The sequence below is a fragment of the Mustela putorius genome, unplaced genomic scaffold, assembly GCF_011764305.1.
Source record: "Mustela putorius furo isolate JIRA1106 unplaced genomic scaffold, ASM1176430v1.1 tig00003834_pilon_pilon_pilon, whole genome shotgun sequence".
In the NCBI taxonomy this organism is placed as follows: domain Eukaryota; kingdom Metazoa; phylum Chordata; class Mammalia; order Carnivora; family Mustelidae; genus Mustela; species Mustela putorius.
Genome location: NW_025421987.1, coordinates 137407043 through 137430128, shown reverse-complemented (window position 1 = coordinate 137430128; position 23086 = coordinate 137407043). Strand labels below are relative to the sequence as shown.

The following is a 23086-nucleotide window of genomic DNA, read 5'->3' as shown; positions in this document are numbered from 1 at the left end:
GTGAAGGAAATACCCCTAAGTTTTTCTCAGTGTTCACAGCAGGGCTGAAAAATTCAGTCTTCCTCAGCAATTGCTATTAAAGCCAGTCAGTCTTCTTTTCATGCTGGTGTTCACCATCTGCAAAGGTCCCTGTTTTTCCTGCTTACCAAAGGTCTAGAGATAGAGCCTTCTGAATTTTTTTTTTTTAACACATCCAGGCAGGAGATGTTCAGTGGTGCCCAAAACACAAATTCTGTGATTTAAAGAGCCAGTAAAGAAGGGATGTTCATATGTTGAAAGCTTCCCTTTACATCCTCTCTCCAGGGGTCCCACCTTAGATGGCAGGAACAAGGACAATTTGGTTACAGCAGTTGGCTCTCCCCATTACTACAAATCATGTTTGACTTATAATTCTCACAGTGACTCCCGGACAGAGAAGACTAAGCAGGGCAAACCTGCCAATCCCGAGTAGCTGATGCTGACCATGGGCAGTGCTCACAGACTTGAAATCCCTCATTCTTTGGTTTACACATTATACAAGGCCAAAACCCTCTATTCCTTGTTCTTCCCTAGATCCCATTGAGTTTCCAACCAAGTACTTCCAAAATGCCTCCATCAGACTGCCCCACAGCACTGCTGACTTCTTGCCCAAAGCACACTTCCACCACCACCTCCTTTGAGGAAAGTGGTTTGACCTCCTACCTGCATATGTTGGGCATGGTGCTATCCTTTGTTGATGATAAATCTGTTGTTAGTTGGTCTTATTCCAATTTTGTGTAACTATAGTATATGTCTAAGATACGAATTTTACAAAGAAGAGGATGCTATCATGGCAAGAACTGGTGCTAAAATGACCTTTTCACTTGGTTTATCCTACCTTTAATTCTTACAGACATCAACTGGCATTACATTGACTCATTTTCCACTTGATTTTGGTGCTTTAGGTTGTTTTTAACACAAACACTTTTTTCCTCATATATTTATGAACAAACTTACTTCTTACCATTCTATTTTCTTTTCCTTCACTCATTTTTTTTTGCTTCTTTAATTTTTATCTAATAATTTATCTAATTTTTAAACCTTTATTTATTTAAGTAATCTCTCCACCCAATATGGAGCTCAAACTCACAATTCTGAGATCAAGAGTCACATGACTGCTGAGCCACCCAGGCACCCCTGATTCTTTCATTATAAAATCTCCTTAGAAAGAAAAACCTCATTCAAAATTTATATTTTTATGGCATATTTTCCCTTTATTTCATCATTTTCCTTTTACTTTTTAAATACCTTTGGTACTTTTTCACCAACATGTTTTTTTTGTTGTTGTTTGACATTACACACCAAATATTTTTTGTTCATCAGTGTCCATTTAACATTTTTCTGACGTCAGTAGGACTTTTTTCCCCCTTGGAATGAGACCAGGGGGTCTACTACAGGTAAAAAAGCTTGTTCTGATTGGCCATCTGAGGCATATAACCCCACGATAATAAAAATAATAAAGAGATAGGATGCAGAACCCCTTCCTGTGTGAAGTGAATCATTATTGGATAAATGGTTATAGCAACATGGCATAATTTGCAATAGTGCACATGTGCTGGTTAGTTGATAAAACTCAGTGCAGCTTTCAGGAGATGCCTCTATCCATGGTGCAGACATTTCTGGGCATACTTAGGCAAGATTGTGATTTACTGCTGGAAAGATAGGAAAAAAAAAACTCTTAAAGATCATCCTGGAATAATCAGAAACCCTGGCATCCCAGTCCACTGGCATCCTTGACTACCCACATATATCACATTTCACAGAGATTTTTACAATAGTCATAGTGTATGGTGATATCCTTCTGACTATGTCCCGCTGCAGGTCCACAGCATCTGATATTTTCAAACTGTTGGTTATAAAACTTAAGTGTAGGCCTCACATGATTTGTATTAATCAATACACAGCTTTTTAAGTAAAAAATTTCAGAGACCAGGTATGTTTTTCAGGCAAATCTATTTTATCTTTTTTTTTTTTTTTTTACATCATTATGGACTTACGCCTCTTTGATACCTTAGGGCAACTTTGCTTTCTTTCAACATCCCTAAGAGCCACAAGCTAATCCTGATTTTTTTTTCCTCTGCCCAGAATTATGAAATCAACTATCCCCCAAGGGTATCTGTATCTGTCTTTTTTACTAGAAAATAGTTTTAGAAGCCACAAGCACTAGTTCTACAAATAAGCTTGTTCCACATTCTGACTGGAATTTGGCAAGATGATAGCAAAAATATCCAACAGCATGAATCATTGTAGGGACAGAACAGATAAAGTCTCCTTTAAAAAATGTTCAGAATTTGTATTGATATTTTCAATTCACCTCTATTTTAGTAAGTTCTTCTTTCCTTACTCTGATAGAAGAGTTTATTCATCCATTTCAATTTTTCAACAACTCATTTTCCTTATTTTCATTAATGTTAATTTTAAAAAAGCTCTGTATTTATCATACCAAACCATGGGTCTAAATATCAGCATTGCCTCCTCCAAATTCAGAAGGCTCTGAATTTCTTCTGTTTTGAACTTAAGCTCAGCCATCCTGAAACTGACTCCAAAGTGTGGCGCTCCCATTGATTCTTTGGTTAGCACTGTCTTCACACTAATATCTGGAAGGGAAGCAGCCCAAGCCTTTGTGTAGAACACCAAAGAAACTAAGAGTTCAGAGCACTCAGTGTGATACCCTGATGCCTTGTTTGCATAATAAAAGACAAAAAATGCAGGTGATACACAAATACCCCTTCTTAAAATTAAAAAAAAAAAAAATCCACTGTCAATTATCTCTGTTTGAGCTCCCAGTTTGATTTGATTTGATTTTTCCTTCTTATTTATTCTTTAACTAGTGCCTTTGTATATCTATGTGACAGGATTTTTAGTTAAAAAAACTGCATTTCCTGCCCTTGGGTACTAGTGGGTACACCAACTTACAAGAGTCGGCTGCATTCATCACCCCTGATTCTGCACTCAGTGACATCATGCTCACAGCCTGCAATCAACCATAGCAGAAGTGTTTACACCATGGAAATTGGCAAACACTATAAATCAGGGCTTTCCACCCAAAAATCCTGTTGTCAGGCATTTACAGGACAACTCTGGGTTCAGCTTTAGGACAACTCAGTTTTTCCAAAACCAGTCAAAATATCAGAACATAAAATCAATTAACATACAGAATTATCAGAGTTAATATGCCAAACATTATGGTCAAGAATCCCCACTTAAGAAGTTTACATAGAATAGCATTTGGAGCTTTATGTATTTTTTTTGCAGTATTCATGGCATAATGCTTCCCAGAACCAACACTTAGAAGACAAAAAAAAAAAAAAAAAAAAAAGCCACAATTGGATTATAGCACATTTTAGTTATAATATCCATTTAGTTATCCACTAGTTTCAAGTAATTTCCAGATATTTTTTATCCATCCCCAAGGGTTTTATTTCCACAACAGACAAACACAGACAATTCATTAATTTCTAGTTATTAACATTTCTGTGGTATTATCCAGTTTTTTAACATAAGTTAATATACACCATGCTCTTTCCTTCTCGATTTTGCATTCTGTAATATCTGTATCTTCTGAGTGATATAGAGGATAGAACCAAGGAAGTTACTAAGTATGAGGTCTGGCTCTGCCAAAATCTAAAATGGGCTGAAGGAATATTAAGTTTCCTTATTAGGTTTGAGTGGGGCTGGCCGACAAATTTGATCTTTCTAGTGGACTGTCATGGCACCCCTGGTGTCATTCCCAGGAATGTAATGGCCTCACATATCTCATTGTTAAAAAGTGTTCATAGTAGAGGTTCTCATTTTGTTGTTCATTTAGCACCCGAGTTTAGGCAGGAGAAACGTTTCTACCTGAGGGCTTTGTGTAGTTCAATTCCCCTGCCTTTTTATTGCCACTTGCCCAGAGAAGTGGCCTCCCCAGCTGAGGAAGCCAAATGCTCTGATTTGTTCTTCCAGTTGCCTTGGGAGTACTTGGCCTGATTCTGCTTTGCAGAGGAATAGTCTTCTGAGCTGGATCTTACCTGAGTCTAGCATTTTTCCTCCCTACTCTCTGGTTTCCCTCTCCCCCAAACCCCACACCTTAAGCAGACTTCCTCTGGCATTGCCCCATATTCCCACTTGCCTTTTAAACTTGGCTGGGTCTGGCTGTGCTCACTCAAGGACACAGAGCCACAGCCTTGTTGGAGTGTCAGGCATCTGCCTGTGCTTGGCCACCCAACCCCCAGCACAAGACTGCTTCAGATGCCCTCACTCTCCTGAGTTTCCTCTACTAATACTACCCATTTTACATCCCTCCACATTCTGCAACATTCCATTATCTTCTACTGTGCTTTCCTACCTATTGCTACAGGAAGGTTGGGAGGGATGGTGTATTCAACTCTACCCCTTTGTCCACATGTCAGAAATCTGCCTGAAGCCACAGCACAACCCAGGTCCAAAATGAGCAAGTGTTCTGTTCTCTAAGACTTGTAACCTTGGAAAGACCCCAGGCTGATCATGAGTCTCCCACTTATCCCGCCAAACTCCTTTGTGTCTGGCTAATATTGTTGACTATTTCTATACAGGTTTTAATCTCTTATTTCTTCAAGCCAGGAATTATTTCATATCTTCCTTTTGACTTCTGGGGGATAGATATTTTTTAGATAGGCTTTCATTTTTTGTTGTCATTTTTTAAAATCTATTCCATTATAGAGAGCATTTGAGATATCATGGTTTCTGCTTATCGCACAATTATAGTATTATGGGTCATTAAAATGTATGCATGGGGCATCAGATTGCATTTACCATCAATTGTTTGCTTTTTATATTCTTCATTTGTCTTACAAATTTGTGTACCTGGTATAGGTATATATGATTCATTTGTTTTAACTGCTGTTAAGAGTTTTATTTATAAGTATACCATTGTTGATTTACTCATTCTATTAGTGAACATTTTTATTAATTCCTTTCTCTTTCTCTCTCTTCTTTTCCAATAGCAAACAATTCTTTACTGAATAGATGTATGTGTGCCTCCTTTTCTCATGAATGCAAGTTTTCTCCAGGATCAGTACCTAGAATTATAATTGCTTGATCATAAGTTATATAATATCTTGTTTTGCTAGCATCCCCATTTTGTACCCCAGAAGTATTAAAATAGTTTATAAATTTTCATCAGTGGCTTATCAGAATTTTTCCCAAAACTTGATAAACTTTTATTTTTGCCATTATGGTGGCTATACAACCATATTTTTTTGTGTGCATCCCTGAAGAAAGATATATATCTTCAGATTGAAGGAACTTGAGTCCTAAGCAAAATAAAAAAAAATAAGTCTATACTTAGTGACAGCATAATGAAAATTCATAAAATGAAAGACAAAAAGAAAAATCTTAATCCAAGGAAAAATAACAGTTTACTTACAATGGAAGAACAAGTAGACTGACAACATATTTCTCATTGGCAGTGACAGAGGTCAGAAGACAACAGAGGGGTATCTTCACAAGGCTGTTAAGGGAAGAAAGACCTGTCATATTAGAACTCTATATTATTCTCCCAGAGGTTGTATCTGCACATCCTCAACTTGCCTCCTTCATCTTGCTTCAGAAAGATACTTCCCTTTGACCAAATGATAGAGTAGGTGTCTGAAGCTGGGCAAATCTTAGAGCCTCATGCCCTCTGGTCACATGACTGGTTCAAAGAGTAGGTATATAAACAAAGAAAGAAAGAGCTCTCTTTCCATGCATTGTCTTCCTTTTGGTCTGTTCCATCTAAGAGTACTTATAGGAAGATTTTCAGGAAGAAAGAGAGAGGAAGAGGGAGAGAGAGAGAAAACTTTAAAGTTTCTAGTCAGAGTTCATTTTTTAAGTGACTGGAGGTATAGGAGTAGCAGAGGGCAGGTAGGGTGTATAGATGGGAAAAATGTAGCCCAACCACTCTGAGAGATGGGAGACAGAGGCAACAAAAAATGGCACCAGATAAAAATGCTGACCATCAGTGGATGAACTTTAATAGGCTCCACCTACCAACAACTTAACCAAGGAAATAGAGCATCTTAATGTGTACATAGTCCCTTCACAAGCACAGAAACTGCAGATCTGATATCCTTGTATTGTACACCTATGCTCTTTTTATTCAAATGTAAGACAACATAGTCCATTTACATCACAGAATTTCAGACCTGGGAATTTTCTTAAAGGTACCCTTTCTTTGCATAGATGGGTGAATCAAAGGCCAGAGATTAAAGTATTTGGAGCAACATAGCTGAGTAGTGACAGACACAGAGACAGAACTTGGATCTCTTAACCCCAAGTCACTTCTTTTCCCAGTCACACCATCTCTGCACCCATAGGGACTGAATTTTTGAAGTGGCCTTCCTAATGTTCCTGGGATAATTCTCTGTAGTAGACATGTTCTAAATGCTGTCTATCCACTATGTCCTTTTTTTCTCTTCCCATGTCTCTCCATTTTCCTCTGCTAGAAAGTTATTGGGTTTAATGTTAAAGCTGTTGTCCTAAAACCCTGCCATTAAGCTGAAGACCCCACCGCTATTTATGAGGGGGGTTAGCCCATGTCATCATAATAACCAAATGGAGTGGGAAAAGGTATCTTGCAGAAGATAGTATACTGATATGGGAAAATCAAAGGTGACCCAGCAATTTGGTGTGGACTCTACTCCAAGTCCTCCTTAAATTCATGCTCAACATGTTAATGCATCTCAAAAAGAAAAAAATCCTACTCCAAATGAAGTGAAGCCTTCAAAAGACACTATAGCAGAAGACCACCTCATAATCCAATTGGTAATACTTAGATTTTGTCATCAAGTCTACTTTATTCTCTTTCCAAAGTCTTTCTCTTCATATGTCTTATTCCTTTGGAGTTTCTTTCCTCCTCTGCCATGAACTTCCCCTTCCTTTGTCCAGAGTCCTTTGCCTCCACCCTAGGACTGTAAACACCACTTGGCAAGGCACAGTGTTTTAGTTAGCCAAAGATCTCATGTTCCTCAAGGTTGCCCCACCTCAGGGAGCTAAGTTTGTTCGGTGAGGGGTACGGATAGTGCATGCAAGGTTGTCTGCCCAGAGTATGGGACCAACACATTCTTTTCGCAGTCCAGTGTTGCTCTAGGTATTGTCCTATATCAATAAACAAATCAACTAGACTCTATTTGATCACAATACTCAGGTTCCTGAAGTTCTGTATGACTAAGAACAGGTAAGCTGACCTCTATCAACTAGAACTCTTTATAATATTCCTCCAGAAAATTTATTTCTATGTAAGTGTGTTAAATTTTTTAGACTCAAAGATTTCATCTTCTTTGGTCTGCACAACAGCCCTGAAAAGGGAAGTTTGGCTTAAATGACTTGCTTAAAGTAATGAAAAACAAAGCCATGCCCCAGCTCAAGTATTGTTATGCACATAAATGGTCTTTCCAGCATTCCTGCACATTTTCCTGAAACTTTCTTTGAACCACTACTTTGAACACCAACAGTTGGAAAACTTACTAATTTACTATATTTACTCCAACATGAATGTATTGAAATTGTACAGAATAGCCAAGATATAGACAACAGGATAAGAAATATCAAAAATTTAGAAATCAATATTTTTAGAAATCAGATAAGTTTTTTTATAAAACAGGTTATACTAAAAGGTTAACATATTCAAATGAAATCTTACTTTATAAGTATTAATTCGGATAAAACTTAAATATGAATACCAATAGTAATATTGCTTGGGGCAGAGGAAAAGTGATTTGGCCCAGACCCATACTCACACCCTTCCACCACAAGACTATCAACCAATAGAGCAAGCACCTGTATACAACCTGTATACAACCAATAGAGCAGTGCATCTATGAGCCCTGGTCTCTGTCCAGTATGGGTTGAAGAAATGGTACCATACACTTTGGGGCTCTCAGTTATCCTCTGGAATAGTTATCTGAGCTTTGTCTCTAAAGCCCTGATGGCTGGAAATTTCACTTCTGAGACTCTAATTAGTACTCAGTAAGTCTCAAAACAATTTTTTTTTCTTCAATATATTTTCATTATTTATTCAATCAGCAAATATCAACCCAGTTGACCAGGGATACTTGTGATGGCCACACTTATCTCTCGATCACCTGCAGACACTTTTGTTTTGATCTCTTAGATACAAGTAAAAAAGTACTTAGTGCTCCTGGGTTCCAAGTAAGGAGGGTTCCTAAAAAAAACATGGATGAAGATCAAAGTTCAGGTGGTCCCCTAAAAATTTAAAGTGGGAACTCAGATTTTAAGACAAAATGAGTTCTGTATCTAGAAAGAAATCACATACACACAAGCCTAATTTTCCCCTGTGTAAATAATGTTCTCAGATAGGGTACCTTGATGGCTCAGTCAGTTAAGCATCTACCTTTGGCTCAGGTCATGATCCCAAGATTCTGGAATCGAGTCCCACATCAGGTTCCCTGCTCAGTGGGGAGTCTGCTTCTCCTTGTCCCTCTGCCTCTCCCCCAGGTTATGCTCTCTCTCTCCCACTGTCTTAAATAGATGATAGAATAGATAGATAGATAGATAGATAGATAAAAAATACTGTCCTGGAGTAAACAAGTTTGTGGCATAATGCATCCTTGCATGAGAAAGTCACTATATAACATGATTCCAAATCAGTTATATCCCAGAGAGAGTTAAAAATATTCAGAACACAGAGCTGTCTTGAGAAGCAGCTATATGAAGATTTATTGGGTGATATATGTGGACTAATGTTTTTTCATTTTTACAGCAACTTGAATTTTGCAAGTCAGAAGAGAGAGGAAATTGGAATGGCATGTCAACCAAATCTCCTTCTATATGGTAAAAGACATCACTATGTTTACCCCCCTACCTTCCATCTGCATATGATTTTGAGCAAAAGGAAAACAGGGAGTGGAAGGGAAAGAAACCACCTCCCCCAGGACACACGAAGCAGCAGAAGGAAAGAAGCCACAAAAAGCAAAGAATAGGGGCGCCTGGGTGGCTCAGTAGGTTAAAGCCTCTGCCTTCGGCTCAGGTCATGATCTCAGGGTCCTGGGATCGAGCCCCACATCAGGCTCTCTGCTCAGTGGGGAGCCTGCTTCCTCCTGCCTCTTTGCCTACTTGTGATCTCTGTCTGTCAAATAAAAAAAATGAAATCTTAAAAAAAAAAAAAAGGAAAGAATATCTCTCCCTCTCCTCTGCTACCCACATACACATTTGATGCCAAATGCTTCCAGATCTTCCTTTGGACTCCAGAGATTCTCTTATTAAGACTCCAAGAGTCCTAATAAGAAGAAAGGGGTGAGTATCACATGAGAACCTAAGTTCAAGTATTTGACTGAGAACTTTTGGAAGTATGAGACAATGCAAATATCAGCAAATTAAAATTGTAGGTGAAAGCAAGTTAAGGAAGTAGAAATAGCCCTGACATAACCATCCTAATGGAGATTAGCACATTTGCAAGGCACATTGAGTGGTAGCTTGGCAGCAAGCCATGTGGGAAGACAAGGAAAACTAGACCTGGAGGGAACTGGAGCCAAAACAAACCCGGCTTTGGGTCATCACCCCAACTGGATCATTCTTGGTGACCTGACAAGTGGGGATCCGATAACTCAAAGTGTTGATGGTTTGGGCAGAATCTCAGCTAACATCTGGGAACAAGATCTGGGGAGGACAGAATGAAACCCAGAACAATAAAAATGTATGAGAGTTGTTGGTAGGTCTGCTGGAAATCTAAAAACCAAGTTCTTTTGTGAATTTAAGTTGTAGAAAAACAGATGAGTGAGGAAAGAGATGCAAGTTGGAAGAAAAACAGGAGCTGGAGGAGAGGAAGCTGTAGCCATTGGAAATGGTGGAGCGGAGACAAGGCTGTGGTCTCCTCCTGCCACTGGCTGTTCCTACCTTCCCAGCCCTACCTCCTGAGATCAGCAAGCAAATCAGGGGAGATATCAAGTCTCAGAAAATAGCTGTGGCTTAGGAAAATAATGGAGTTGAAGTTCTGAATAAATGTGCTTTGCAGATGACACTACTTGTTCTTCATCTTTGCATCAGAGGAGAAAAATCATAGAGAAGGAAATAAACAGGATCATTTTAAAAATAAGAGTGAGTTGGCAGATTACCATAGTAAAAAGATAAAGAGTCAGGGAAATCAGATGGTACCAAAATCCACATTAAAAATAGGTGAAGAAAACAGACACCATTTATATTCCAAGCCAAATAATGAGTTATCAACAAGGCAGCAGCTGGAAGACAAAAGTTGGAAAATTATTCTTTTTTTGTTTGTTTGTTTGCTGCTTATAGGCAAAGCTCTCGTTTAAAATTAAAGTCTAAAAAAAAAAAAAATTAAAGGCAAAATCTTGCAGCTGGCAGTCGAGATCCATAATGATCTCCATCAGCAGAAAACTAAGATTCTGTTAAAGGGTGTGACTCAGAAAGTTTATAAGCCACAGGGAAAGAACAGAGGCTTTTGGGGGCAGAAGGGGATGTTCACAGATGATTCAAGAAATGAAGAGGGAGGGCGCCTGGGTGGCTCAGTGGGTTAAGCCGCTGCCTTCGGCTCAGGTCATGATCTCAGAGTCCTGGGATTGAGTCCCGCATCGGGCTCTCTGCTTGGCAAAGAGCCTGCTTCCCCCTCTCTCTCTCTCTGGCTGCCTCTCCATCTACTTGTGATTTCTGTCAAATTAATAAATAAAATCTTTAAAAAAAAAAAAAGAAAAAGAAATGGAGAGGGAATATAGATTGTGTATAAATCTATTAGATCACTATGTGAGGGTAAAGAAAGCCTAAGATACCAGATTTTTTTCTTTTTGGTGCATTAAAATTTATTCCTGGATGGAAAAGAGTTGTTGCCTTCCCTGAGACAGAAATTGCAAGTAGCAAACCCAGAATCTGGTGTACTTCAGAGATTTCAGACATAAAACCAAATCCAGGAAGATCACTAAACAACTTCTATCAACAAGAGGTCCTGGCTCCCATGGGACACTCCCTGTGAGTACTGGGGTATTCTACTCCCCACTGTGCAATTCACTTGGAAGAAGCATGCCTGGAAGTGGATTAGCTGTGAATGGACTGCCACCCATGTAGGTTAACCTGGGGGGTTTCAGGAAAAACTTTATCCTTTATCTTTGGGCACACAAAATTTAATTGATGAAAAGTAGCCATAATGTCTACTGAGTGCTGCACCCACTGAAAGACAGACTACCCAACCCTCCGTGATGGTATTAGGCACTAAGAGATATCTCTATTTCAGCATTAATCAAACAGATTTGCTTAGAGTTCAAAGTGGGCTGTGCATGAACCATCACCTGGGCCAAGGGATCATTTTTAGTTTCTGATAATATATATACCTCTAATATTGTTCAAGTGTGGCTTCATTAACAAAGACTGGGCCCAAAATCTCTTACTTTCTGCAGTGAGGGCTGGTTTTGACTAATGCTGATGCAAATAACTTCTTATCTTTATCAGGAATATGTGTCACTAATCTAACAGATGAAGACTTCCAACAGTCATCATCATCATCTTCTCAAACATGGACCCAGACAGTCCCAACTTTTCCTCTGGGTGAACTTCCATCTCCTAACTAAAGGAAATCTTGGAAACCTAGACCCTCTTGCTGTAAAAGTATCTTCTTTCTAGGCATCATTACTTGAGATTATCTACCTCTCTCTCTACAAAGTATTTATAGCCTTTGGGCTCTAGAGAGGAGTGCACTATTCTCTCCAGATACCACTGTTGGGCTCCAAGGGCTTCCAGCCTCAGTTATAAATGGACTCTTGGCACAGTGCATGTGCCTCAAAATCCAAGTAATATTTGCAGTTCTCTGGTACTTAAATTTAACACTATTTTAGAACTGAGTTTTATTGTTCTGAGATCTTTTTAACCAAATGACTCAAATCTGATAGATATTTGATTTGTATGAAGACTACCACTTACACTCTAACCTCTCATTTTTTCCACTCCCTGCAAACCTATTTTATGTGTTATTGATGTAGTTTAGTTAATGTAGCTTATACTACAGAAATGGATTTTTAGTACCATGTTGAATATAATATTCCAACGTAAATTTGCTTAAAAAAAAAGTATAGGTATAATTATCAGGACTGTTCGCTGATCTATGAACTTTTGCTCATCCATTCTTTGGATAAACCTAGTCAGTTGATTCTAAGTCAAAACACTCAACTTGGCAGTGGGTGAGTTGTTGCCTAAGAGGAAATAATTTGTCACTGAAACACCAGTCAACTGAACCCAAAGCTATGATGCAATGCCAAATAGTACACTCTTTGATTCAATGAATCATTTAGAAAATCACTAGCATAAGTATTGTACCAGTATTTGCTCTCAGTTGTGACAGCAGAGATTGTCAGACCATTTGACTTCAGTGGAACCCCTCATCTATATAAAATTAGAAGTCAGCATAGACCCTAGAAGCTGCCTTAGTTGATGTGGAGCTGCAGCTTAGAGCCCTGTTGGCTCCATCTCCCTCTTATCTTATGATATTGTACCCCAAGGGCCCCAGGTCGCCACCAATCTCAGTTGGGAAACTTCTAGGTTGCAACATGATAACAAAAAGGCCAAGATCATGGTTTCAGTGGTCATGGCAGCCATGGCCAACCTCTCCCACTTACAAACCCAAAGTACCATGTAGTATAGGATGGATGTATACTTGATATTTAACAGAAAGAAATTATTTTTATCACTATACTTAACCAACCCCCCTACAAGTGTGTATTTATGTTACCAACAAGAGTGAGTATGCAAAATCTCTCCAACTTAAAACCATATACTCTATTGTTGTGTTAATAGAATCATCTTTGTCTATTAAGAATACTTCATTTTGTTTAGCAGAGATAATAAGTACCCATTAATGGTGTTATTAGTGGGATTGAGACATGTGCTATGGAGTCAGTCCAGAAAACCTCCCAGGACCCTTTAGGCCTGAGTTTCCACATCTGTCTGGTGTTGGAAGAGAGTCCAGATGGACATTCAACAAACTACTCTCTCAGAGCACAGTCCCATCTTGCTGTGATTTGTCAGAATTTTTATGGCTTCCCATAGTGAAAACTTCCTTGTGATTCTTTATTCCTTGAGAAGTTTAGATTCTGCATTTCTTTCTCTAATTCTTTCATCTTCCATCTGAGACCATATGGGACTTAAGTTTAGATCTGGGATTTATATCTAAATATGAAATTGTAGGCAACCACTTAGTGGCAAAATATTGCCTTGAATTGTTAGTTAATTAATTAAATTCCTCTGTAGAAAGTTTTTTTTTTTAAAGAAGATTTCAAAGATCTGAAATGAAGTGATCTCTTCATAATCCTGTTCACTGTCCTTATATCTCTGACCCTCAACACCACCTACTACCCCATCATGAATAGCTCACTTCACCACTGACATCAAGAGGAAATCAAAGCCATAGGCAGAAACAGCCTCAAGCTCCTGCCTCTAACACTGCAAACCGACCAAAATCTATATCCTCCCTTCCTCCTTCTCCCTTTTCCACTGAAAAGGAACCCGTACTCTGTGCCCGATCTCCTCACTTGTGCCCCACTTCCTCCACTCTTGACTCCCTCAATATCTCTTCCTCCTTTGTATACCCACTCCGCTGCTTCCTTACCAGCAGCTTTCACCATACTCAAGCATCTCCTGAGTTCATGGAATGCTCCAGCTACTGGACTATCCTCTGCTTCCCTTCATGGTCAAATTCCTGTTCCTCACCTCCTATTTACCCCAAGAGTGCCCTAAAATGTCACCAATAGTTCCTTATTGTTACATATAATTTAGCAATAAATTTTGAGATACTTCTCGAAAGTATCTAAACTTTTGAAAAATTATTCCTATTTAAAAAACAACAAGCAAACATCTATTCAGTCAGTAAGTATTTATTGAGTTCTTCCTAGTGCTGGGAACTGAAGATGTAACAGGAAACAGGTGTTGGTGATCATCGAGTTTACATTAAGAGCAGAAGGAGAGCTAAGCAATAAACAAGTAAATAAGTGAACAAGATAATTCCCAAGAGTGATAAGTGCTGTGAAGACAAATACAACTAAAAAATCTAAAGTGGTGGGATAGAGAGTAACTATGGAAACCTCAGTCAGTTTCCAAGGGAAACATCTCTGAGATGATATTTGAGCTAAAGTCACCAGTGCAAAGATCTTGGACCAGAGCATCACAGGCAGAGTGAATAGCAAGAACAGAGCCCCGAATGAGCATAAGCACTGAGTAGCTATGACAACATATTGTTTATACATACAAAAGTAGACAACAGAAAGAAGACAGGAAACTGTCATCTTGCTGGGTAGGGAAAGGGCTTCTGAGCTGCAAATGGGGTAGATAAAACCTGGAAGGGCAATAAGTCTTGTACCCTTAGGGCTGGAGCATAGTTCCAGCTCCCCTCCACTATTCTCCTAAGTAGAAAAGTGTTGGAGGGTTGAGGATGAGTGGGATTTGGATCAACTGTCTGTATTTCTCACCCTTTGGTCCCAACTTTAAAGCCAAAAAACAAATCAGCCAAGCTTGGGCTTACAACAAGCTGAGATAGCTTCTGGAGTGGACCCCACTGGAGCCTCAAGAGAGATGAGCCCACCCCAACTGCTCTCCTTCCATCCCCCAACTCTGAGATGAGTAAGGAAAGTGGTCCAAGACAGGTTCCTGCAAGGCTGCTGCTGGGCAAACAGTAGAACCCTAAGTCAGGGTCAGGCCCCCGAAAGGGAGACTATTAGTGTGTGATCTTCTCATGTGGTCAGTTTCAGTGGTCAGAGTCCTCTTGGGGGAAACGGAATTGCATGAGACTTGGAGGGGCTCTCCAGGATTTGTGCCTGAGAGAGAAAATGAGAGCCCAAAAGTAATTCCCCAAAGCCAAGCTCCCCAACAATACACAAATACACACACCAGTCAACAAGAGGGCAAGATGATCTGAAAGTCCTCCAATTAACCTAGGGGCAACCCCCACCCAAAGTGTGTGTGTGTAGGGATATAGTCTAACAAGAGCAGAGTCAGGGGTTATTTCCTATGCCCCTGACTGAGAGTCCATACTTAAGGTTAAAGTTCTTCCCAAGAGTCTCTGGCTATAAATATTGGGAGAAAATTAGAGATGAAGTCAACTCCCAGCCTTACTCCATTATAATTGGGTTCAGACCTGCACACATCATGGGTTAACCTCCTACAAAGGAGGGAAATCTTGGACTACTTATCTACCCTAACTTCCCAATTCTTCACCCCTATCCCCCACTTAATTCTCCTTTCCCCAGGGTCAAGCTCCTGTCCTATTTTACCTGATCCCACTAGAGTATGTGGAAACACTAACCAGGGACAATAAAGAGGGACCAGTACTCAGATCTCCCCAGGAATTTGGGGCACTAGGGCCTGGAAATAGCAACTATTTGAGTACCCCTTCTGGTCCTACGAAGGGCCCTGGGGCCATCTGTCTGTGTCCTGAGGTGGGAGCACAGGAGAACAGAATCTCTGCTTCACAGATGGCTCCTCTCAGCATCGTTGTCTCCAGGAGCCTTTAGGAAAGGGGCAGGGAGTAAGGCATTGAGTAATCCCAGACAACTTGCCCAAGTTGAAGCAATTAATTCTAGAGTTAGATCTGTCCATATGGGTTAGAAAGGCTCAAAAAGTGTCTTGGAATATTTGCTCTCACCCAGGCAGAGACCAGAAGACATTCACAAATCCCTGTGTGAGGTTGGTGACAGGGGCCTGGGGAGTGGGAGGGAGTTGCTTCTTCATGACTTTACTCTCATCTCTGACAGAGCACACTGGCTGAATTTAACATGTAGATTTAGACAACTCCTACCCTCCTTGGGAATTTCCTTGCATGTCTGGTTCATCTGTTAACCTAATATCTTACTCAAAAGAACTTGGATCTTCCCCAGAACCAACTGTACCTCTGACTGTGTGCTGGTACAGGGGAACTGGTTGAAGAGGTCAAATGAAAACCAAATGGCACAGGGAAAGAGAGGAACCAGGCAGAGGATTAGTTACAAAGAAGATCAAGAATCAAATGTCAAACTAGGCAACAGGATGCCAAAGATAGAGGGGAAAAGATATTGGAGGACAATAAAAGGGCTGGTACCTGGCTATTCTGGTCCAAAGACTCTGGAGGTCTGTGCATGTTCTGTGAAAGACAGGACTGCAGCTGAGACTAAAAGAGCCATATACTGAGATCTGGAGCCCAAGGGGACACTGCTGGGACCCACCAACTGGAGTATGACACATAGAGATACCCCCTCTCACCTCCAGGCAGGCTGCCCGGAAACCCCTGCCCCGAGGGGACTGTGGACATTGGTAGTTGCCACATCAACAGGTGTCTGCCCCTGCGCCATATTTGAAGCTAGGTGACTTGCCCAAGAGCACGTGAGTCAAGAAGCAGTGAGTCCAGGTCCCGAGGTGGTCCATTCACTTGAAACTCCTCCCTCACTTTTTCCGTGGGGTTGGCTTGCTCTTCCTTTTCAATCTGGTTTACAAAGAGAAACAAAAATCCATAGCGTTTCTAAGTGATGAACATTTTCTCTGTGCTCAGTTAACATAATTGTGAATTTATAGATACATTTAGGGTTATTATTTCTCTGGGATATCTAGCCTTAGAATTTCTTTTCTTAATTTCACAAATCTGGTAGTATCTGGCCAAAATAATATGTTAACTTTTTCCTGGCCTAAGCCTAGAAAAATTATTCTTTTGAAGTTCTATATTTTGTACATTAATTATTGGTTTTTTGATTAATCATTGAAGATAATTTTAAGACACAGAAAACACAAAGGAAATAAAAAATACCACCCCACTCCTTAAAAAAAAACTAGTTTTACTGACAATAGGCATAAAGACATGATGTACACTTATATACATTAAGGTATTTAAACTCACATTATAAAACTGTGGCCATATTAACATGTTGCTATTTTGATGGGGAACAGATTGTGTTCAGGAGATAAACAACACCCAGTAAAAACATTATATATATGTGTCTCCAAACAGTTGCTTGCAAGCTTGTTCTCCAACTGAGGGATTACATTTTATTAACCACAATTTATTTAGACAGCAGAACTCTATGTGACTACCTTGGAAATGAGGCCATGTCAAATAGTTTCAGAACATCATCAAAGTTCTTAATTTAAAAATCAAACAAGAAAAAACCCCACCAAGATACACACATTAGGAATCCCAACTTTTGTATCAACATGGATGGGACCGGAGGAGATTATGCTGAGTGAAATAAGTCAGGCAGAGAAAGTCAATTATAATATGGTTTCACTTACTTGTGGAGCATAAAGAATAACACAGAAGACATTAGAAGAAAGAAAGGAAAAGCGAATTGGGGTAAGTCAGAGGGAAAGACGAAGGGTGAGAGACTGTGGACTCTGAGAAACATTGAGGGTTTGGGAGGGGAGGGGAGTGGGGGAATGGGTGAAACTGATGATAGTTATTAAGGAGGACACATATTGCATGGAGCCCTGGGTGTGGTGCATAAACAATGAATCTTGGAACACTGAAAAAATAAAATAAAATTTAATTTAATAAAAAAAGAAATGTGCCATACTTTTAACACTGAAAACTAAACTTATGAGAAACACAGTTTTTCCTATAACTGAGGGGGTTTTTAAAATTAGAAATAAGATTCACAGTCAGGTGTTAACAATACCATTTTCCAAAACCCAAAATTATATATCAAGCTAACAGGGCTGGATACCAAGAAAAATAAAAGAATAAATACTTTATTTTAACCTGTAGAATAAATTATAGCCGGAGAAGGTTGGAACACATCCCTGGAAATTTGAGAAGAAAATCTCTTTACATTTTCTGGATTGCTTCCACGAACTCGAGGCATGACAGCCTGTTCATAAAAGAATGTTCCATAAATCATGCTAGATATGAAACCCTGGGTGCTGGCACTGACATGGAAGACCACAAATCCCAGGCATCACCCTGTGCAGGTAGCCCTGCAATCAGCCACTGTGGCATCCTAGATGGTGTGAGCTCCTTATTATCTAATTAGCCCTCCACTGGCAATGGCAGCTACATGGGTTCCACTAAGGGTAGCCAAATTGTGCAGCAATAGCCCATGAAATCCAGTTCAACAAGGGGAAGCAACTGAATTGGGGAGGATCTGCTAGTGGCCAGGATTAAATGACACAATGTGTCTATTAAATAACAGTTCTAATAACATCCACTTACCTAACAGTATAAGATGATGAAAAATGCACTTTACACTAACAACTGATGAGGAAGGTAAAAATCCTCATTTTACAAATGGGAAAAATATAGCTTTCAAAGAATAACTTTGACAGACAGCAGAGCCTGGATTCAAACCTGATGTCAGAGTCTTTGTCCTTCCCACTGTGCCAGAATGACAGCTAGGTTGTATTTTCAGGTCTTATTCACTCAGTAACATCAGCCAACTCCTGAATCAGGTCCTGGGGATATAAGTGTTAAGAGTCCCAGGTCCTGATTCATGCAGATTCTGGCAAGAGAGATGCACACTACTGTGTCTGAAATGTAGTAATGGAAGTAAAAGACAAGCTCAGGGGAGAGGTGGCCCTCTGATAGCAAGAACTGTGAAGACCCTTAAGTCAAAAGGCTATGCCAAGACTCCTTAGAAATTACAATATGATGAGTCTGCAGACACAGGAGAGGAGAAGTTCTATGTCTACATGAAATACTCTGTACATCATCCTCAAAGACCAAGTCAAAACAGGAACATAACAGGTCATTATTACACAAAAGTCAAATCTTACATAAAATGTCCTAGTCATCTTATTGTAGCACAGCTTTGAGGGATGAAAATTATAAAGACTCTCCATATAACAGAGCATCTAATTTGGGCTCTAGCCTCCTTTAATGTTCCAGAAAGCCAATTTTGCAAGGACTTAATCTTGTTAAAATATTTCTCTTTAAAGAAAATGTTCAAGTGAAATAGTAGTTTAAACCATACAAAAATTAAGCATACATATTGAAAAGGGGGAAAAAAAAGCACCAAAAAAATTCACAGGCATGATTGTCAATGTAGAAAATCCCAGAGTCTGCCCCAGAAAAAAAAAACTAGACTCAGTTTAGCAAGATCACAAGCTACATGATCAATATACAAAAATCAATTATGTTTTATATATTGTTAAATAAATTTTATATATTGACAATTATATTTTATATATTTTATATACATTGATATGCATTATATATCAGTTATATTTTATATATAGTATATATTTTATGTATATAATGCATGAAGTGCTTCATTATAAAGCAAACAAAATATGTACAATATCCGTATGCTGAAAATGCAAAACAAAAAAGGTCTAAATGAATGGGCAGATATACCATGTCCATGGATTCAATATTGTTACAGTTTTCACCAAGTTGATTTATAAACTCAACACAACCCCATTCAATTCTACCAGAATATATTGTATAAATTCACACAATGACCCTAAATTTTGTATGGGAAAGTAGAGGAACTAGAATAATCACAACAAATTTCAAAAATAAAGAAGAGTGTTGGAGAATTCACACTAAACTGATTTCAATACTTACTGTAAGGCTATAGTAATAAAGTTGGTAAAAGAAGGATATGTAAATTAACTAACAGAATAGAAAGTCCAGAAATAAACTCATACATTTAGTCAACCAATTTTTGACAAAATTGCAAAGGTAATTCAGTGGAGAATCTTCTCAATAAATGGTGTTGGAACAACTGAATGTCCATATGCAAAAAAAAAAAAAAATTGAACCTCAATCCATACTTCACACTATTTACAAAATATTAACTCAAAATGGACAATAATATAAATGTAAACTTAAAGTTTTAGATTTCTAGAAGAAAACATAGGAAAAAAATCTTTGGGACCTTGGGTTAGGCAAAGAATTCTTACATATAATACAAAAAACATTATCTATAAAAGGAAAAAAAATTGAAAAATTGGGGTTCATCAAAATTTAAAATTTTGGTTCTTCTAAAGACATTGTTAAAAAAATGAGAAAACAAGTCAAGCTAGCCATAGACTGGGAGAAAATATTTGCAAAACATATATTTGATAAATATATTAAATTTCATATATTTGATTATATATTTAATATATATCCAGATATATTTTTAAACTCCAAAAGCACAACAATAAGAAAAATAACAACCAACTTTTTGAAATGGGCAAAAGATCTTTTGTTTAAAGATTTTATTTATTTATTTGACAGAGATAGACACAGCAAGAGAGGGAACACCAACAGGGGAGTGTGAGAAGGAGAAGCAGGTTTCCCAATGAGCAGAAAGATGTGGGGCTTGATCCCAGGACCCTGGGACCATGACCTGAGCTGAAGGAAGACACTTAATGACTGAGCCACCCAGGTACCCCTAAAATGGGCAAAAAGATTGAGCACACACTTAACTAGTAAATACCACCCATCTTTGGTGGATGATATATAAGTTCATTTAAAGATCCTCAATGTCACTAGTCATTAAGAAAATACAAAATTAAAATTACAATGAGATAGCACTATACATTTATTGGAATGGGTAAAATTTTAAAAACTGACAAAATGCAGAACATTCCACATTGCTAGTGGGAATACAAAATAATATAACCACTGTCTAAAACAATTTAGCAGTTTCTTACACATTTAAACATATATCTACCACATGGCCCAGCAATACCAGTTCTACTTATTTACTCAAGAGAAAAGAAAACTTACACTCACATTAATGTTTACAGCAGGTTTATTCATAATCACCAAAAACTGAAAACAATCTAAATACCCTTCAACTGGTTAATGGAAAACTACGATAGGTACATGCATATAATGGAATATTACTCAGCAATTTTTATTATGAAAAAACTGCTGATTCATGCAACAACATGGTTCAATCTCAAATGCATTATGCTAAGTTAAAGAAGACAGACTCAAGAGGGTACATACTGTACAATTCCATTTATATGACATTTTAGACTTATAAGACAGAACTATAGGGACAGAAAAGATTATTGGTTGTCACGTGTTTGTTGATTGACTGCAAAGAGGAAATACGAGGGAAATTTGGTGGGGGAATGAGGTGATGTCTCAACTGTGATGGCGGTTACATGATTGTGTGTCTAGAACTGTTTGCCAAAAAAGTCAAATGCTGCTGCATGCAAATTATATCTCAATAAACCTGATATATGTAGGTTATGTTTGGGATGGGTGGGTGTATTACATACATATATATGACACTTGTGGGGTCCATGCCTTTCTCCTTTATCTGAATGCACATAACTGAACTATGACTGCCCAAAAGTTAATAGTGCTAAGTGATATAATGAGCATAATTCTGCTTATACCCAACTACTACTGTCCTGATGTGTGTTATTTTCCAATGAGACACAGCTGCCTGGAAATAGACATGGTGAAGACAGATGGCTGGATTCACCCAAAGTTAGAGTTTTCCCAAAGACATGAGACAGATATTTAGAGGGTAGTGGACTTCAGGGTGCTTTTGAAAGAGATTAAAATGTCGAGCCATGGCTTCTAATTTAGAGAGGGAGAAAAGTGAAGAAAGGAGTTTGAATAGACTTTTTTTTCAGAGAAGACATACAGATGGCCAACAGGTACATGAAAAGATCTTTAACATCACTAATCAACAGAAAAATGCAAATCAAAAACACATAAGATACCATCAACACCTGTAAGAATGGCTGTTACCAAAAAGAGTGGAAATAACAAGTGTTGGTAAAGATGTGGAGAACAGGCAACCCTTGTGCACTGTTGGTGGGAATGTAAATTGGTGCAACCACTATGGAAAACATCATGGAGTTTTCTCAAAAAAAATATAAAATAAAACAGCTATATGATCCAGAAATTTCATTTCTGAGTATTTACCCCAAAAAAATGAAAACACTAACTCAAAGAGATATAGGCACCTCCATGTTCATTGCAGAATTATTTAAAATAGCCAAGATATGGAAATAAACTATGTGTCCATCAATGGATGAATAGATGAATGGATGAATGGATAAAGAAACTGTGGCTTATATATACAGTGGAATATTATTCAGTCATAAATAAGAATGAGATCCTGCCATTTGCAATAACATGGATATGCCTTAAGGGCATTACACTAAGGGAAATAAAGAGAATGGATTGATGGTTGCCGAAAGCGGAAGGTGGGGAGTAGGGGGCAGGAGAAATGAGTGCTGGGGTTTTTTTAGTTTAAATAAATTGGCTAATCTCTAATACAATACAGTACTATACAATATAATAAATATAAAAATCAAAGTTCCAGAGGGAAAAAGGGAGTCTAATGAATGGAGAATGAAAAACAAAGGTCAGACCACTAGTGACACCCAGTGAAGTTTAAGAACAGCTGTGGAAACATTAGACAAAGCAAGCTGTAAGAAAAGCAGACTTGATGTGGAGTTGAATGATTCCACTGTCAATTGTGGAGATGATAATTTGTTTCCCTCCCTGGAGAATAAATTCCATAAGAACAAAAGATTCAGATGCAGCTCCAAGGATCAGAGCTCAGCTAGCTCTCAGTAGTTTTCCCAGCCTGGTCTCTGGTATTCAAAACCTACCCTAACTTTCTCAACTCTCCCCAGCTCTTTCATCGTTGGTTAGAACTTGCCTTCATCGTAATGACTATTAATGTGTCTCTCCTTTGCTAAACTGAATGGTTTTTCCTGCTCCCATCAAAGGCCAGTCTCCACACATACTGTGAAGGAGCTTTACTCTATCAATGATCTCCATTCCCCCTCTTATATTTTCAATCTCACTCTCATGTCGATACACCTTCTCATCAACTTTTAGCATACTCTAAGTTATAGTTCAAAAAAAATTCTAGAAGTAAAATTAGCCGTCATTTGTTGGGGATGTTTGAAAGTTAAGATGGTGGTTAGGTTTTCAACATGGGTGAAACGAGATGAAATGAGAGAATGAGCACGTCTTCATGGGAATGCAGTCAGGTGGGAACAGCTGGGTTTGGCAACATCCAGAGTGATCTGCCAGACAAAAAGGCCAAATGTGAGTTTAATGTTAGGGCTGGAGTAAGGTTTGAAAGTCATCAGTGTGCTAGTCATGAAAGAAGGGAAAAGAAGGAAAAGAAGGGAAAGAAGGAAAATCTCCCAAGCAGCAGGCTCAGGATGGAACCCCAGCAGATTCCAA

General features: G+C 38.6%; 1 protein-coding gene across 8 annotated transcripts in view; it reads right to left on the bottom strand.

The window, feature by feature from the left end:
* Positions 1-1310: 1310 nt before the first annotated feature.
* Positions 1311-23086, bottom strand: part of LOC101678473 (myelin associated oligodendrocyte basic protein) — a 52900-nt gene continuing 31124 nt past the window's right edge. For 2 of the 8 annotated variants that reach the window (XR_006609314.1, XR_006609320.1), the window contains exons 5-7: positions 16204-16423; positions 5405-5488; positions 1311-5291 (exon numbers count right to left, since the gene is read on the bottom strand). Coding sequence is in view for 1 of the 8 variants with exons in the window: in XM_045089183.1 (XP_044945118.1) it covers positions 16384-16423 (40 nt within the window). In the remaining 7 variants the exon portion in view is untranslated. Of the gene's footprint in view, positions 5292-5404; positions 5489-13831; positions 16424-23086 lie in introns of those variants that run through there. The other 6 variants (XR_006609316.1, XR_006609315.1, XR_006609317.1 and 3 more) reach the window with 6 other exon arrangements.